Here is an 18,397-nt window from a genome sequence, read left to right as displayed (position 1 = left end):
TAGAGAGAAACAATGACCTTAAAACTAAAACAGCCACTAATTCAGTCCATCGTGTAATTTTAACTGTTGAGGTAAAACACGGTGGCACCCATGGAAGAATCTTGCTCATTAATGGCGTTCGTTTAATTACCATGAGTAAAATGTGTAGCCAATTTGAAAGAGGCTATATATTTATTTCAAAGGTCAGTTTTGGCATCCCTATGTCCTGTTTACTGACTGCATATTGCAGTCTACTTTAAAAGGGCACGCTTTTTGCCTGTCCAACACACGAGCAAGCTCTTTTTGTCTCCAAAAGTACAGACTTTCAAACATCTCCACTTTTGTCCCTGAACTTCAGAAGCTACACTTCACAGTTTATACATTCATTCACCCAGTCCTGAGGCTTGGCCAGATTCTAGGTGAACGAACACCCGTGCAGGTAAACCCCTCCAGTAGACTTCACTCTCACTGCAGCTGCTATGAGAGAGCCCTTGTGTGAAGGGCCCCATAGCCTTACACCTCAAATGCAAAACACTCCCTGCTGCAATAACATTTCATAGGCCTGGGATGTGAGTCATCTCGGTGTTGACAAATAATTGGATAAATAAGATGGATAAAGTAATGTTTTGGATGTTAATGAGGAGGGAGTAGAGTAGGCTTTCATCACAGGATTAAGGACATTATTTATCTACATCCTATGAATAACTCATGTAAAGTGTAAATGTTAATAAAATGCTTTTTAAAAGAAATAACATGACATAAATAAATAAACAAATGTCTGATTAACTAGAAACATGGACAAATAAACAGCATTCCATTGACTCTTAAAGGGAGGGCTAGTTCACCAGAAACAAATTCTCTCTGCTCCTCCCACTCTTCAGTTTTCTAGTTCCTGAATTCAATTCTTCTCCCAGCAGTGAGCTCTGCCTCAGAGGAGAGCTCCCTGCCATTCCTGTCTGGATCCCCTTTATAGCTGGCCTTCCTGAAGCTTGGAAACAGCCCTAAAAATGTTTTGGATGCGGCCTGTCTTGCTTAACTGTCTGGCTGTGCTGTTCATCCTCAAATGTGAGTATGACTGATACTCACAACCTACCTTACATAGAGTTTCTTGGTTTATGGAGTAAATGTTTTGGTCCTAACAAGAATAACAACAGTGTTCCAAATTATGTACCATGTAGCTGTGATTGCTTTCACATGGATCTGGGGGTGGGAAACACTTACTTGTGATGTTCTTTCTGATCTACTGCAGTGTTCCACAAAGCTGACAGTACGACTTTGTCTGATGGCAAGAAAGCAGCAGGTCCACAAGGTAACCAAAACACTATCAGCTCTCACCTTCACCCAGCCTGAGATGATTATTGCAGTGGTTGAATGCATCAAGGTTCTCAGGGAGGAGAGTAAATCAGGTTTCCCATAACAGTGAAAGTCTGTTGTGGTTGGGCGAGGGAACGTTTGTGTCCTTGAAACTTGACAAATGTAATATGTTTTTTTTCATTATCATGTGAATTAAAGGTGAGCTAAAGGGGATTTTCATGCAAGAGAGGGATGCCACTAACTTCTTCAGGCGCCGTAACAGAAGGGCAGTGAAATCACAGGATGAGATCAATGGTGAGTTTCTTTATATTGCACTAGGAGTTCATCCTGCTGAGGCTGAGGGCTGAAGTAAATCTGTATGATGTCTAGGTTGTAGGAACGAGTCTTGGGTAATATTCCACTCTGGAACACCAGTCTTCACACTGATCATTAGGATATTCCAGCTGCCTATAAGGTTTGACATGAATATTACAGTGAGATGGAAACAACACAAACTGACTACTGAAGCCTAAGAAATATGTTGGTGGTTATGCAGATGTGTGAATACTACAGGCAGAAAATACTTTTTTAATAAACATTGCTAGAGGTGTCTTTTAACCAAATGCTATGATTGAATGCTTCTCTATCAGCCAGTTAAGCATGAATGGAGCTGCTTACTTCTTCACAGGGAGTAGAATTATTTAGTATATATCTAGAATATTTTATATATATATCTCTTTTTTTTTAAAGTCAAGTTGGTGCTGGTGAGGTCGTCTGCCATCATGATTGCTCTGGCTACACTTTACACTTTTTGCACTTTTTCAAAGCAATTCTCTGCTAGTTATACCATGTATGACTATGTATGCAACAAATAAACTTTGAACTTTGAGAATTTAATTTTTTAAATTATTATTATTAAGCCTAAATGTTAAGGTGTATGGCTGTGGGAGAGAGGTGTGTGAGCACTGCAAGTGCTGCCTCTGGTCTGCCAAGTCTGGAGGTAGCTGAGGAATGTGATGAGGGCTAACCACAGTGGTAGGTAGGAGCCACAGGCAAACATGGAGAAACCAGCAATAAGCTGTCTGCTACTGTCAAAAGGAGAAGCTACATACACTGTTTGATTCGTCTTGTTTTGCCTTGAATGGCGTCTGTTTCTGTCTTTCACCCTCCCTAACATGACCTTCCAATAAGAGTTCATTATCTACTGTTTATGTTTAATGCAAATGTAAGGTGCATCGCCCATGCAGTGTGGGCCATGTCTAAACTGGAGTAATGGCAACAGATGCTTCACCACTCTCCCCTTTCCTACAACTTTTTTTTTTAATTGTGGCCCTGCAGCTGAGCTGAGACAGAGGCTGGCAGCTGATGAAAGGAAGAGAGAATACCATGAAGAGCGGATGAATCAGTTTGAGACTTATGCTGAGGAAGAGCATGATGGTACCACCAACTCTCCTGAAAAGCAATCTCTGTCTGTCTACTGATATATGTATTCTATGGATCTATTTATCTAGCCTCATGTTCATTATATCGTGAAGTCATTTTTCATCAAACACTCTTTCAGAGCAAGACGAGAGGACCCAAGAGAAGACTGAGCAGTGGAGAGAATTCCACTATGATGGCCTTGACCCATCTCATGAGTATAACCAGGGCACCATTTAAAACCACCCAGCACAGGTTTTGTATATTAAAATGTGCTAATGAACAAAAATAATGGTCCCAAACAATTGCATAATGCATTAAAGCACCTTCACCAGCAAGTATTCAGATTTGTTTACTAGAAAAAGGCCTCTTCTTCTATCTTCAGCGGGGCTTTTGACTCACTTGGGTCCAAGCTACAGTGCCAACCACTGGGGATCTTTTAAACAACAGTTACTTATGCTGTTTAAAAAATGCAAATGGAAGAGTGAAAGGCTCTGATATCACATAAAATGGTGTTTTTTCCAACTTATGATTTGATTTACTAATGCCATCAGAAAAGCAGAAATTTGAACATGAATTAGACAAGCGGCAGGACAGAATCAACTGCCATTCAATTCTTGCTCTTTCTATTAAAATTACTTCTGCACCATTTTTCATGTGCTAAATGCTTTGGCATTTCTGCACCTTAGCAGAGTGTGTAATGTGCAATGGAACGAATCACAACAATGCTAAAATGAAGCATGCACATAACCTAAATATATTGTGCAAAATATAAAAAAGCTAACAGTATCCTATATACATTGCTTTACTTGCAGATATACTGAGAAGATTTAATTTATGTAAAGGTATGTTGTTATGCATGCTGTGTGATCAGCCTCTTGTGTCAATGTTTTAAGTTTGTTATAATATATGACTTTGTAAACAATCCTGTATGATGTATTACATCTACAAAAGTATGTTTACATTTCAGAAATTCAGCAGAGGTCATATTCGGCTGTAGTCATAAGTAAATAATTTTTTATATCCAAAAATGAATATCGGGACATGATATCACTAATGGCAAAATATGCTATTAAGGCAAACAAAGTTAGCATATGTATGAATGTGACTATGTGCAAACTTTGTCATTACTTAAATTAAAAAAGGTTTTATCCAATCCTAAGGCATTTCTCCTTAAGAGTGAAAAAATATTGATGAAATAAGTTCTAAATCTGGACAACAGAAGCAAAGAGCTAAACAAGGCTTCTCTCAGCTTTGAGAGGGCAATGAAAAAAACTGCACCTAGCTGCTAAATTCAGAGTGCTTCTACGAAGAATGGGTAAAACAGGAGGTAGCTGTTTTCATCTTTCATATTTCAATATATACAGTACATAGCAGCAATCAAGATTGCATTAAATTGAATAATATACTGGAAGAAAGGCATACATTTGTGCAAATACAAAGCACCACTTTAATTAAATGTTTTCCAACTCCAACTTCACAAGATTCTTCTCTTGATCAAGGATTAAATTTGCCTATGAAACAAATTGCGTTACAATATACAATTATTTTAATAACAATTGAACATCCCTTTCCTGACACCATTTATTATCATTCAATAAAAATAACAAAATGTTGCAATCCACCATTATTAAAAGTACTCCTGAGAAAATGTATACAGTTCAATAACATAATAAATATTGCAACCAAAAATATACAGATAACCAAGACTACATGTAAAAATATGTAGATCCACTAACTTTGATAAATATTCAATTCAGGTAACATTACAAATAAGGTTTCATAAATCTGACACTCAAATACACCACAGTATATATTTCTTTATCAATAATCACACTGACAAAATTAAACCATATATTTCAGTACTGCACAAGGTCTGTGTTACTCAGTAATGTATGCATATATGATTAAACAAATGATAATCCAGTGTGTTGTTTGCCAAGACCAATGTTCTACACACAAGAGTGTAAAACAGGTAAGCAAGTATCACTGAGGACATCCACAGTACAGTGATTTGGAAAACTGCCTCCTGGTTGTCTGGTTAACTAAGCACATAGTCATATAGTATGTAGTCATATAGTTTGACTAACTTGATGATTGAATTACTATACCAATGAATGAATTACTACTATGCTATAAACATGAAGTTGACATCATTAAGAAATGAACACACAGCTTTTTCTTCTTTATCTTGTATGCTGTAATAGTGCTTAATTAGTGGTTTGTTGATGATCATGTGACCACTCACACAATTGCAACAAGATATTAATTCAAAATGCAGACCAAGGCCCAGGACCAGGTCAGTTCACGTTATCATCTAAATTTACATTTGGCTTTAGTGGAAGCTGCCGTTCTGTCTGGTTGCCCAGTCAATGTTAGCCCAGCTTAAACACACAATGGTCCACATAATGATTCTATATACACCTTCTCTATGTTACATAGTTAATTTTAATTTCAGTCTAAAGTGAGCATTTATATAGTCCATTAACTCAGTAGTGCATCATTTCATGAAGAAGTCACACCAGCTGAACTCAGCTGCAGTATCCAGATAAGACACCCACAGGTCCTCAAATGCAATTCTGATCCCTAACAGAGCCTCTCATCACACCTGCTGTTGCTTTCAACTCCTGAAGGACATGGCACTTTCTGACCCAGTCCTGCAGACCAGGATGCTACACTCCCATGGACAGGCCAGGGACTGAACAGAGTGCATAAAGAGCAGAAAGCACATGTCTGAAGGTAATGTTACCAGTGGATGACACAGATGATGCTTCACGTGTTTGATGCTTCTGTGGCCTGATGCTCCTGGGAGGAAGCGCCATCACTTGGAGCCGGTGATGATGGTGGTGACAGTGGTAGGGTGTGTGCATCGCTCCACCGCTGCCCCTGTGTTCACCACTCCCTGCGACTCATCTACCAAAAAATAAGACCCTCCTGACAAATTGCTCTAAGGTGGGTTTCCCAAAACTTTTGTAACACTAAATACTTCGTAACCTTGAATTTAAGAACTTACTTAAATTTATGAGCGTTTCCCAAAACCCATCATAACTAATGTAGTACTTAAATTCATTTGTAACTTAAGAGTATTCTGACCAGAGTACTTCTTAACTTGAAGTTCACATGCAGTTCTACCTCAAAAAGGATAGAAGTCACTAATTTTCCACATGCATGACAACAGCATATTTGCATATATAAAAACACAAAATCATGAAAATATTTATTTTTGAAAATGTAAACTGGATCACTTACACTATATCCAATGCCAACAGAAATTATTGTAGTTAGTATTTTCCTAGCATTAAATTAACTTTGGATGTATGTATATGGTTTAGTGGGTAGTGTCACAACTTCCCACTATGAAGGTCTTTTAGTTCAATTCTTAGCATAAACATATATTCTTTCATTTTATTCCAGGGTTTAAATAATTTCATTCACATGAAACAAACAATAACACCTGATTAATGTACAGTAGATTATTTGGTGATGTACAGATTTAATTGAAATAATTTAAATAAAATACATTTCCCATTGTATCATTATTATTATTATTATTATTATTAGTAGTAGTAGTGGTGGTGGTAGTAGAGTTAAATTAATAAATGCATTCTTTGAAAAGAAGTGCCTTCATTTAGGCTACTAAACTTGTTATGACAACCAATCAACTGGACTGTGTCACAGCCGAGGAGGCAGAGGCAGGATGCTGAGACAAGTCGTCCCTCAGAAAACACAGATGTTTATTGAACATGAAACAAAAATAAAACACAAAGAACAACACTGAGCAATAACAAGACAAAAATACTATATGCAATAAATGGTTTTAAGCACAGAGGGGCAGCTGAAACAGCATACACTGGGTCAAACACTGACAAAGAGAGGAACAAACACAGGGCCTTAAATACATGAGAGAAAGAGAACTGAAATGAGGAACAGGTGCAAGGAATAACTGACAAACCAGAAAGGGGTGTCACAATAAGGAGAAAGACACACACATACACACACATAGCAAGGACAAGACGCATACATGAAAGCCACGTGCCGATAGGCTACATGAGCTTAGGGGGAGGAGTCGAGGAGGGGGCTGTGACAGACTTACTTTTATACAATTATACAAGGTGGTGAAATAAGACAGTCTTCATTTTATAAATTTCATATACATATATGTCTTCACCACCTAGTATATATATTTTTAGTTTTCTCATTTTCTTTACTAAGTAGCTCAGCAGAGAAATCACAGAGAATTTCACTGTACTTGTACAATGACAATAAAGACTAATCTATTCTATTCTATTCTATGCACACTCTCAGACTCTTGAGCTCTAACTACATCTGCCATAAAGGCTTCTCTGCATTGAATTTGCAAGTCATATGCAAGACCTCTTGACAGACATTGTGGTCAAGTTTCCTGAGAGTACTAATGACTCCTTCATCTGGAGTGTGGTCAATTCTGGAGTGTGTCAGATGGCAAGGGATGGTACTTTTGTGGGCAGATATGTGTACTAGAGGACAGCAGGTATCCACTCCGAAGCTACTTACTCACTATTGTCATGAATTACCAGGAGAAAGGGAAGTAAGTACTTTACCAGGCTGGCTTGGAAACACAAAAGCAAATGATGAGATGTTTTTGCCTAAATTTATAGAAACATTTGTTTGGGATAAGTGACCTGTGTTTATTGTTTTTGTTATAAACTTAATATAGACTCCAAGGCATTTATTGGGGGGCAAGTTTCACTTTCACTAAACTTTATTTGTGCCTACCACTTGAAAGATAATTAATGAAATACAACAATCACTGAAAAAATATTTTCCTTGCAACTTTGTTAATCTCCTACAAAATCTGTAGCTTTGGAAAGAGTATTTTTCTTCAGTGTCTTCCAAAATTTGGGTGAGTTACATCTTTGCAAAAATTCCGTTTGCGCTGCTGTTTGGCATACTCTGGACTGATGCATGAAAGGTTAATTGTGCACCTTATTTGTAGACTTGATATGCGATAGCTAGGAATTGCAAGTGTAATGTTTTTCATTTTTCTTTTTTAACCAGTAATTTAAATACCTATTAATGATAAGTTTATAATAATTGTTTTCCTAATGATACCTTTGTGGTATAATAATGAGAAACTGTGTATAAATCGGTGGTTCAGTTTTCGACTGGTGGTGCTTTTCCAGCGCATATGCAGAGTAGGAGTAACCCGCTCCTAATTTTGGAGACTAAGGAGGCTTTTGGGAAACACTCTCGAAAGCTGGCCTTTTAAAAGTTGTGTCCTTCTTAAATTTTTCGTAAATCGCTAAGATTAATCGTTATCGGGAAACACACCCCTACATTCTAACTAGAACATAAGAACAGTTAGTCAGCAAAACCTCAGTTAAGTACACTGCACAGATATATTGTTAAACAACTTTAGGGGCTTTTACAATGTGTGTTAACAATTCAAGTGAGAATGGTAAAAAAAAATTAGGAAGAAGCTCAGTGAAAACAATATAGACAACGTACAGTCATTGCGGTTGTAAGAGGATACATCGACAGACTGGCTCTTGACAAGCACAGAGGTTTGCTTGGGGTTCATTTGCTGAGTGGAATCCATACTGCTGCCCAGATGCAGACGTCTCATATGCCTGATTACGGCTGCTGCGTTGAAGGCTTGCTAGGAGGGAGAGAGGCTGGTTGGCTCCCACAGCTTACTGCAGAACTATAAGAAGCGCACATCTGGAGAAGCTACTCACCCTCCATTTAGCCTTAGCAAAGTTCTTCTTCATCTGCCGACTCACTGACTCATGGATATTCTTACAAAGAGCCGTGTCGCCAGCTATCCTGAGGTGAGAAAAAAATATATTGATATTTGTCATTTGAAGGACGGACATATGAACGAGCAAAATAAAACCATTTGTCAGCTGGGGGAGGTAAAATTATTTAGTGTAAAATAATTTCTTTATTTACGATTGGCTGTTTTTGTCATAGACTTAAATGTGGCAGACCACATTGTGCAGCTCAGCGGAGCAAACGAGAGGTAGCTTGGTTAGCTATTATGGAAATTTAGACAATTTTACGAATTTAAACTCACATCCACACGATAACGTTATCTTAATTTTGGTGATTTATTGCTTGCTATTCTTCACCTTTCTAATTAAATTCACTTTTAATATTTTTGCTGCTTGCCTGATAAACCTGTTTTATTATCAGTTAGCCGTTAGCTAATGGCAGCTAATCTCATTTAAATCGGCCTGTTATTATAATTGATATATCACTGATATATCTTTTCGTATTTTTTATTGTGTGTTTCTCACTCAATAAACCTATATCAATAAGAAAACGGATCGTGCATCGTTTTCTGCTTCAAATTCAAACAAACAACATCTTAAATGACATCACATTAATCCACAACCGGTGGAAAGGAACATAAGTTTTACGGGGGGGAGGGGGGCGGGGTTGTCCTCGCTTTCTTAACTGGCGCATTGGCGTCTCCTCGCATCCCTCCTCCAATAAAGCTCTGGCTTTCAAAATATGACTGAACACACTAACCGCCCCGCCAATATATTTTTAAACACGAATATAAAACAATTAAATAATTAGATGCTTTTAAAATATAAAGGCTTTTATACAGATAGATGTTTTGTATACGTAATGGAGCAATAAGTCCTTTTTAACACCAAAAAGTAGAAAGCAGTGTTTATGAAAGTGATTATTATTATTATTATTATTATTTTGAAACGTGATGAACAATCAAATTTCTTTGTAGTCGTAGAATGAACTAGTTAATGCTCCATAGAACTGGTCCCCCACAAGCATGTTTAAAATATATTTAGTACAGAATCTCTGAAACATAACATCTGGGACACTTGCTGTCTTTATAATGGCCTCAAATGCCTCAAAAGAAGAAGAAAAACAATCCTTTGAAAAATGACTTAGTGCTCCTTTAAAAGTGTATGTCTAGTTTGATTTGGCACTTCTGTGTCTTCATAGTGAGGGTTACTAGTAAGTCTTTATTAAAATAAGTTATGTAATGTTGGGAAACTTTTGGATCTATCTTGCATTCCTTACATTACACTGGTCTCAACTTGGAATTTGATGACATAACAGAACTAGACATAAACTGGCACTTGCATAATTCCCCCTCACCCTACCACAAAACCTTTGAGAAGATGAATATATATTGAGTATGTGTACATCACCATCTAGCTGCTCAGACATGACCCACATTGTTAGTCAAGCGAACACAGCGATTCAAACACAGCACAGGATATTATTTGTCTCTAAGTCTGGGCTGAATTATTCAAAAGCATTATGTTCTAAATTATTAGACATGGTAATTACAGTGTCTCTTATACTACAGTCCAAGACTTACATACTATTCCAACCCTAATAGCCCAAAACCTCTAAAAGCTCTAGTACATGCACACACCTACTATGTCTTGTTTGTTGTGTAAAGTAGTACTAACCAGGGATGGCGAAGAGCCTCAGAACATGTGAACCGTTTCTCAGCATCCTTCTGCATTAGATTACTAATAAAATCTTTAGCTGTCAGAAAGCAATTTGCATTCAGTCATGCAGAGTTGCAGAATAGCAATCATCCGTATGTTTTTAAAACATGCATAGTAGAGAAACCTGAAAGCTTCTGAAATAATCATGTTATGTACAATGATACATTTTACAAACAGATGCATCTTCTCAGTATCAAATCCACTATTCACCTGAGTCTGATATGTCATCCCAGTATGGTGAATCAAACTCATATTCAGCCTTAAGGATCTGCTCAAAGAGTTTGGAGTCATTCTCATCGTAAAAAGGAGGATAGCCACATAATCTGTGACAGAGAAGACAGACAAACACTCAGTTTACAGTACAGCATTCATTCAAATGTTATTTTCTATAACTATAGAAATCAGGTAGCTATAACTACCTGGAAGTAGCTATAGCTAACTGGAAATAGCTACTCACAGTATGTAAGAAATAACTCCAATAGACCAGCAGTCTACTGCTTTGCTGTATGGCTTTTGTGCAAGCACCTCTGGAGCTAAGGTAAAGGGAAAAAACAATGCTGAATACACCAACAAATGATTAAAGGCTAACAGTGAGTGGCTAGTTGAAATTAACCAGTGACTAGACAATGTAACTGTGTACTGCTCTCTAGTGGAAAGTTTGTCTTTAAGGGTAGGATGGATAATGTCGAAAGTTCCTCAGAATAGATAAACTATAGCTAGCATTTGACTGACAACCTCACCAACATATCCTGGAGTCCCACAAGCTGTGGACATAATATCACTTGCAGCTCCTTCCATCTTTGACAGGCCAAAGTCACTGATCATTATTTTGGACTCATCATGGGGGTTGAAGTATAACAAGTTCTCTGGCTAACAAGACAGAGGACATTGAGGAGGAAATGACAACAGAGGATTCATATAGAAAACAGCCTTAATTACTATAGCCTCCAAATGGGAATGTTTCTCTATGTCTTGTTGCACCTTTAACTGACTGAGGGGAAAGGAGCAGCCCATACCTTGAGGTCCCTGTGGACTATGCCCAGAGAGTGCAGGTAGTTGACTGCATCTAGAACTTGTTTTATCAAAGCACTGGCATCTTGCTCTGTGTAAAAGCCTTTTTCCACGATCCGATCAAACAGTTCCCCTCCAGACACACTTGGAACAAATACAATGAACCCAGCACATTCATTACCTGCCCTCCATTTTAGACAATTAGTTGTTGATCCTGTTATAAATCTTCTGAAAATAACATTAAATAAACATAGAAACACACACACACACAAACAGGTACCATGACAAATGCTTGTAGTCTATTCTTTTTGTACGGATGCAAGAAGTCTCTTTTCTTCTGCTTAATATAAGCCACTCAGTAGACTAATTAGATTTGCCTTTTCTTTTTATTTATTAATTTTTTTTTACAGTCTAGCTGGTTTGCTGATGGTGATAAGTTAGTTTCAGTACAGAGTGAGCCATAGGTAGTCCCTCTCAATAAGCTCTCACTCACAGCTGCATGATGAGGTACAGGTAGTTGGGGCTCTCATAGATGTCTTCAAGAGCCACTATATTCTCATGCTTAATTCTGAAAAAAGGAACAAAACACGATCAGCTTGTGCAGTTTGGCAGTTGATGTACAACAGAACAGTGTGATGTGGTGTTGTGTTGTGTTGGAAATGTAAATGATTCAGACCTACATCTCCCTGACTCAATATTCCATATTCCATTTCACTCTCCACTAAGACATATTAAAGTATTGAATACTACTTATACTCCCACTAGGCCGACAGTCAATTCAGGCTTTTTAACTCACTATTGGTATGTGCAATGCAAATATATGCATCAAACACTTTATTATAATGACTGGTAGGTGTCCTATTAGTTTCAACACACAGCAAGTACTTTATTAGAAACATCTACAATGTATAGTACCTACACACACTGGTGACCTTATGAGGCATAACTGTTTGTAGGAAGGGTTTATAAGTGTATTCCTAAAGGCTGTAGCTCATATATTACTATGCACAATTCATCAGTCACTGCCATCTACGCCATTTATGTTGATGTGGTTTTACAATAGCACAGGACAGGGATGTTCCACCTATCTTAAAATTTAACTTCTATACAATAAAATAAAAACAGTAGGATTAATGCCAATACACAGACAATTCCTCTTGCGCATGTGCAGTGAGATCACAATTGAGTTTGATTTCTGTGGTAAAACACAAACATACCCTATCAAACTCTTAGGCATGTTGATATGTCCTGGTAGTTACAGTATACATGACTTCATAATGTTGATAATTACATACATCAAAATTACATATCAATCAATTACAAATCAATTTTAAGAAAGGTCTTTTACAAGCCTGCTAAAGTGTATATCTTAACAGTGCATAAGCCCTCAGTAGGGGTAGTGATATCCTAGTGGGTAGGCCTTTGGGCTAGCAAATGGAAGTTTTGGAGTTTGAGTCCTGGCTCAGCCGTGCAGTCACTGTTGGGCCCTTGAGCAAGTCCCTGAACCCCCTCAGCTCCAGGGGTGCTGTACAATGGCTAATCCTGTGCTCTTACCCCATTTTCCAAAAGAAGCTGGGTTGCCTTTTACTGAGTAACACCAAACTGAACCATAGCAGTTACCATATAGTTTATATGTATGTGTACACAGTTATTAGAAATAAACTATAAAGTTGCACTTTTATGTCAAATCCAATGGACTGGTGTACAGAGCCTTGACAGAACCCGTCACCTTCCAATTACTTATGGACTACGTTGTATCTGTAGCTTAACCCATGTGTGTGGCCTGGTGTGCCAGAGTATGATTCACAGCTGTCTGCACAGCCCCTCTGCCTCATCACAAGCAGCCATGTTCTCAGTGCTGCTCTTTTACCATGACAACCATCAAACAGTGCTCACGTGCAAACGTGCATAGAATAGCAATGGGAGCTTAAGGCATCCTGTGAGTCACCGCTGTGTGGGGGAGAGCACCGCAGCCCTGTGAACACTGCAGACCCTTAAAGAGAAGGTGCATCCGGGTGGGTGGGATAGGTAGGGCAGATTGAGGGCACTTTTAAAAAGCCTGACATATCTAGCTTTCAGTAGAGTAGATGCAACAGTTAGCACTGATTAGTATTTCAGTTTGTCTTAGGGACTCTTAGGGACTGTCTGCTATGTTGGCATTTCAACTGTTTAAAGGAAAATTGACATAGTAAGGGTGTATTCTAAGTGTGTGTGCATGTGTGTGTGTCCTGTTGATATTAACGGAGGAAAAGCAGTGACAGTTTTGAATGTCTGGAGTATATATCACTATTATCATCATATGATGGCTTTTAACAATTTCTCTACTGTTTCATATTAAGGAATTAATAAGCTGAGCAATACCTACTTCCTGAGTACAGCAATTTCATTCTCAATACTGCTCTCCTTCCCCCTCAGAGCCTTCTTAGGAATACACTTCACTGCATACATCTTCCCCGTGGTCCGCTCCTGAGCAAGAACTACTTCTGAGAAGGCACCCCTGCCACAGAATCAGAGGGAGAAATCACTCAAAAGAAAGATTAAAGCTGCTGTAAGATGTTAGCATTTCTTGCTTCCATCCAAGCATCTCATCTCATCACTCAGTCCCGCTTCATTGTGCTGTATTCACACACAAAATCATTAACAAGCCGAGATCGGTACCTCTGCTTTACTGACCATTTATTACTAACACACCATACTGAAATTTTAGGTTGCTGTTATGGAGACATTTATTTCTCTCATACCATCTATTTTAGTGAATGCTCTCAAAAGAAAAAGACCGTTTAGCCAAAGTGTTTCTCAACATATTGCTTATATCAGCTTTGAAAAGATGTGTTAAATGTATTAACAAAAAATTGTAGTTGTAAGAAAGTGTGAAATGCCATTTAACTCTATTGTAAATCAACATAGAGACATGCACATGTCAATTCTGTATTGGCCGTTCCAGAACATCCTATTTTATTTACTGAGTGCAATCGGTTGTGCACAATGGGTTCTTAAATCAACTACAGTTTGCAGTCTGTAGCTAAGCCTTCAGTGGTCACTGAAAATCCACAGTAATCCCTCTTGCCTGCCACTGCCACACACACACACACACACACACACACACAATCCAGCACAAGGACACAGATGTTCAGGTCTAACCCAGCAAGAGGTGGCTAATCAGTTCCCTCAGGCTGATGTCATGACACAAGTGAAGCTTTGACTCCTTACAATCTAGTAAAACCAAAGGTAATTTTTTTTGCCCAATAAATGTCTTTTAGCACTGAACTAAGATGTGCTATTTTCAAGTATTTTATAAGTATTTATCATAAAAAAAACCAAAAACCAAAAAAAACCCCCACACATTCTGACATCAAATTTATAAATGATCTGTAACTAGACCCCTGCACACTGGTTTTAAGATAGCTCCAGTTACACAGACTTTCCATTTATAGAGAAACCATGAAAATCAGATTAAACATGTCGGTCTCAATGAGAGGTGCAAAGTAAATAAATCTGAAAGATGGACGAAAATAGGACAAACATCATTTATATTTGATCAAAGCTGATCCATTTTAATACATTTATACTTGATAAACACTAATCCATTTTAATACCTTCACCAAGTTCACTACAATAGTATCTGCTCCATATTTCAATGTATTTAGCTGATATAACAGTCACTAAAAATATCTTCTTCTCAGATCAAAATGGCTTTCTGAAAAAAAACAAAAAAAAAAACAAACTGGAGTAAGAAATGATTATTCATGAATCAACAGTACTGTAAATACATTACACATACTTTTTTTTGATTGCTCTCTATTAGATTTGTACACAGGTTACACACACATGTATACAGGTTAATAGGAACTGAACTGAACAAGCGGAAAATAACAGACAGAAATCAGTTGCCCTCTTTTGCCAAACAATGTGGTATTTGTTTGTATTTACAGTCGGTATTTACAGTATTTGTCAGTATATTACAGTCAGTATTATCAGACCTTTGTAGCCCAGGACTGGGACAAAACTGAGTGTGGGAAAGAAACCTGTTCTTAGGTTTATTCTCAATAGGCACAGCCTACCACATTAAGAGTGCTTTAATTCAGCAGCAGCAGTTCTGGGTGAGCACAGGTAACTCGTACATGAATGGAGTCGCAAAATGAGAAGAAGATGGTGCATGCCAGCATCACATGACAGCACACTACTGAGTGTAGGCTGCACAATAATAACTAAATATTGCTTATTTGATTATTTTTCTTGAGATACATTACAAAACACATTAATGACTTCTTGATGCAACATGCCTAAACACTACTTGCTTTATTTTCACCTAAATAATTTACATTTGCCGATTCATCCAAACACCCATCCCTCTCTCATCTGGAACATCCTGATCAGGGTGCTCATAACACACAGTAAAAATGTAAGTTTTGAGAGCTTAATACTGCAAAGTTCAGTCCTGTGATGATCAATAGACAATGTTTGTGCTGCCTTGAGATGATGTGCAGCAACACTATGTTCAGCATGAACCATTACTATAGTATTGAGGGTTACGAGCGTCTCAGTCTAAAATGGTAGGTGGATTGAAGCTTGAACAATGGAATTATCCACCGCAAAAAGCACCCACAGGATGAGAATGAGGAAGTGTATATATATGTGTGTGTGTGTGTGTGGGGGGGGATTTTTGAGAGAACTAAGAGTCAAAACTAGAGAGGACAACAAAGCTGACAGGAGGAATCAAAAATGTGTCAATACATGCAACAGTTGTTTTTGTGTTCTAATGTACACAAGAAAACCAAAGGTGGTCTGAGTGTAAAAATCCAATAAATATTCACTTTTAGCATTGACAATTTTAGAGCCATAGTGTTGTTAATTGTTGCCAGCAGGTCTTCCAGTAGGCTGAATAATTAGAAGCATCTTGTGATAACAGTCTTATGTAAATTATGATGGGAAATCCTTAGAAAATTAGTCAAATAGACCTCTCAGCTTTCAGTCTGATCTTTCTTTAATGAGCTTTGCAAAACAGTCACTAAACCACTAACTTCTGAAACAATCTCTTGCTTCATTATGTTGTAATCCACAGTGCTGGAAATAGTTTGCTTGTGTATGTAGGGTGGGGTGGGTGAATGCTGATTCATTGGAGACTTAGGGATGACCTGTAAGAGGACAGCACATTATAATAGCACAGTAGTGCGCTGACAACTGCTGCCACTGCCACAAGAAAAGTAGTAATACAACTATTTGACCATAGTATACTGAAGGTTTAGAACTAACATAAGACTATATAGAAAAACACAAAATTATTTGAATACATGCAATTCAAACTACAAAACTTCTGTAAAGCAGAAGGTTTTCTGAGTCAAACTGCAGCCTTTTCTTGTTAGAGATTTATTTCACAAAACTTTGGGGGGGGGGGGGGGGGAGCACTTTTCTTTTTTTGCAGTGTTTCCGACTTGATTGTGCTGTATGTGACTTTTTTGTAAGGGTATGAGGACATGTCTGCAGATAATACCTGCCCTGTTCCACTCCAGTTCTTTCTCAGTTTTACTAAACCAGATATCAGGACACTGAATTACCTAAAATTAATTAATTATCCAGATATATTACCAAAAACCATTAGATGAAGGCTCTAAGAAAATTCCTTTATGGAGCTTTCATAATACGTTTACCACCGATTCTTGTCGTGATATGCGATTGTCATAGTTTACAACACAGTGGTTCATTTGTATCAAAAATTCCCCAAAGCAACACTGTTAGGAACGTGAACACACAGAGAGAGAGAGAGAGAGAGAGAGAGAGAGAGAGAGAGAGAGAGAGAGAGAGAGAGAGAGAGAGAGAGAGAGAGAGAGAGAGAGAGAGAGAGAGAGAGAGAGAGAGAGAGAGAGAGAGAGAGAGAGAGAGAGAGAGAGAGAGAGAGAGAGAGAGAGAGTCAAAGCGCTTTAGAGCCTGCACGAACTCGGGTACTGTTATTTTGAGAGCAAAAAAATCACAGATGCCAGAACAATAACATGTAGGTCTGGCAGTGAATCCGTTATCTAAAACATTATGAGGAGGTTTCCCTTTACACGTTCTTGATTCTGGTTTTAAAGCTTATGTAAGATAGGCTACATAGAGCCAGAGGTTTGCATCCCATAACAAGCTGACATTCCTTTAGTGTGCTACAACCGTGACGGCAGAATCTTAAGTACCATAACAAGGCCGTGTTGTGAAATACTAGAACTGACGTCCTATTCAATTTTTATTATGTAAATAAACACGAGTTTATAATTTTAGTAGCCCACCTGATGTGTAGTGTATATGAAGAGGCCTAACGTCGTGCGAAAGTTTTCTAACAGCTTTGGACAAAGCCAACATATACCTCGAATCAATGAAAAAAAAAAGTTAATCAAACCGTTATTGATTGGTCCGTGAATGAGTTAGATACTCACGTTCCTAAGATCTCCTTAACCTCAAAAATCTTCTTGATGTCATCGACTTGCTTTTTCCAACATTCATTCACGGACTCTTCGTTTCCGATGTCCATGTTGGCGCCAATAATAATATTCCGTAAATAACCTTGTTAACAAGGATTAAAAAAAATACCCTCCTCTTTTTAATTAGGATACATCGGTAACGCGAAAAAATAAAACAAGAACGCTGGTACAATTGTCACCGTTCACAGTCGCACCTCTCGCTTGAAGCGCCGACCGGCTCGAAACATTGCGGTCATTGCACTGGAGACAGTACCATAAAGATGACTTACGCAGTCAACCTAAAAATGGAACTAATTCAGTCAACATGAGCTGCTGCGCTTTGCCAGATCACTCCTACAGGGGATAACCAAGACTATCCGACACAGAAAGTGTAATATGACTGCATCATATTAAAGCTTTACGTGGACTAGTTTCGTTGCGCAAGAGATGTTGAGTCTATTGTGTGTTTTAAAAAAAAAAAAAAAAAAAAAAAGCAGTGGTGGTATGAGAGCAGACGTAGTCGGATTAGCAGTTTAACCAACGGCAGGCGGAGCAGCTCGGTGTAGTTTACATATTAAATCACCAAGGCTGATTTGATTGAGACCCGAATTTTAATGTGAAATTCAGCTCAGTCAAAGGCAAGCAAGCAAAAGCCAGCTCACCAAAATTCAGTTCATCAATGTATGTTCGGCACGTACCAATGTTTATCCACTAAGGATATTGCACTACTGATTAAATATATACGAAGATCTGTAGCAGCAATCAAGAAAAGCAAGACAAATTAGAAAAAAA

The 18,397-nt window shown here is 38.0% G+C and overlaps 2 protein-coding genes across 6 annotated transcripts; one reads left to right on the top strand and one right to left on the bottom strand.

Annotated features, from left to right (window-relative positions):
• Window positions 1-778: 778 nt before the first annotated feature.
• ucmab (upper zone of growth plate and cartilage matrix associated b) lies at window positions 779-4,295 on the top strand. The gene is made up of 5 exons (XM_027021463.3): window positions 779-1,044; window positions 1,229-1,288; window positions 1,492-1,587; window positions 2,611-2,709; window positions 2,834-4,295. Exons 1-5 carry the CDS (start codon window positions 987-989, stop codon window positions 2,929-2,931), a joined length of 411 nt encoding a protein of 136 aa, XP_026877264.1. The 5' UTR covers window positions 779-986; the 3' UTR covers window positions 2,932-4,295.
• Window positions 4,114-18,368, bottom strand: camk1db (calcium/calmodulin-dependent protein kinase 1Db). Of its 5 annotated transcripts, XR_014123155.1 has the most exons (12): window positions 17,582-18,368; window positions 13,540-13,671; window positions 11,668-11,742; window positions 11,180-11,318; window positions 10,904-11,033; window positions 10,621-10,696; window positions 10,374-10,486; window positions 10,122-10,200; window positions 8,409-8,496; window positions 8,179-8,329; window positions 5,441-5,604; window positions 4,114-4,205 (listed from the first exon to the last, which is right to left on the bottom strand). XR_014123155.1 is itself a non-coding variant. In XM_027021446.3 (11 exons), exons 2-11 carry the CDS (start codon window positions 13,559-13,561, stop codon window positions 5,513-5,515), a joined length of 969 nt encoding a protein of 322 aa, XP_026877247.2. In that variant the 5' UTR covers window positions 13,562-13,671; window positions 17,582-18,368; the 3' UTR covers window positions 4,114-5,512. The 5 variants fall into 5 exon arrangements, 3 of the variants coding, with proteins under 3 accessions (XP_026877247.2, XP_026877246.2, XP_026877248.2); XR_014123156.1 differs by having other exon boundaries at window positions 4,114-5,604; window positions 6,334-8,329; XM_027021446.3 differs by having other exon boundaries at window positions 4,114-5,604; window positions 13,536-13,671.
• Between the last annotated feature and the right edge of the window lie 29 nt (window positions 18,369-18,397).

Source organism: Electrophorus electricus, chromosome 4 (assembly GCF_041902795.1).
Source record: "Electrophorus electricus isolate QZ-2024a chromosome 4, ASM4190279v1, whole genome shotgun sequence".
NCBI classification, from domain to species: domain Eukaryota; kingdom Metazoa; phylum Chordata; class Actinopteri; order Gymnotiformes; family Gymnotidae; genus Electrophorus; species Electrophorus electricus.
Note: the sequence above shows the minus strand (reverse complement) of the source record. Positions and strands in the feature narration are given on the sequence as shown.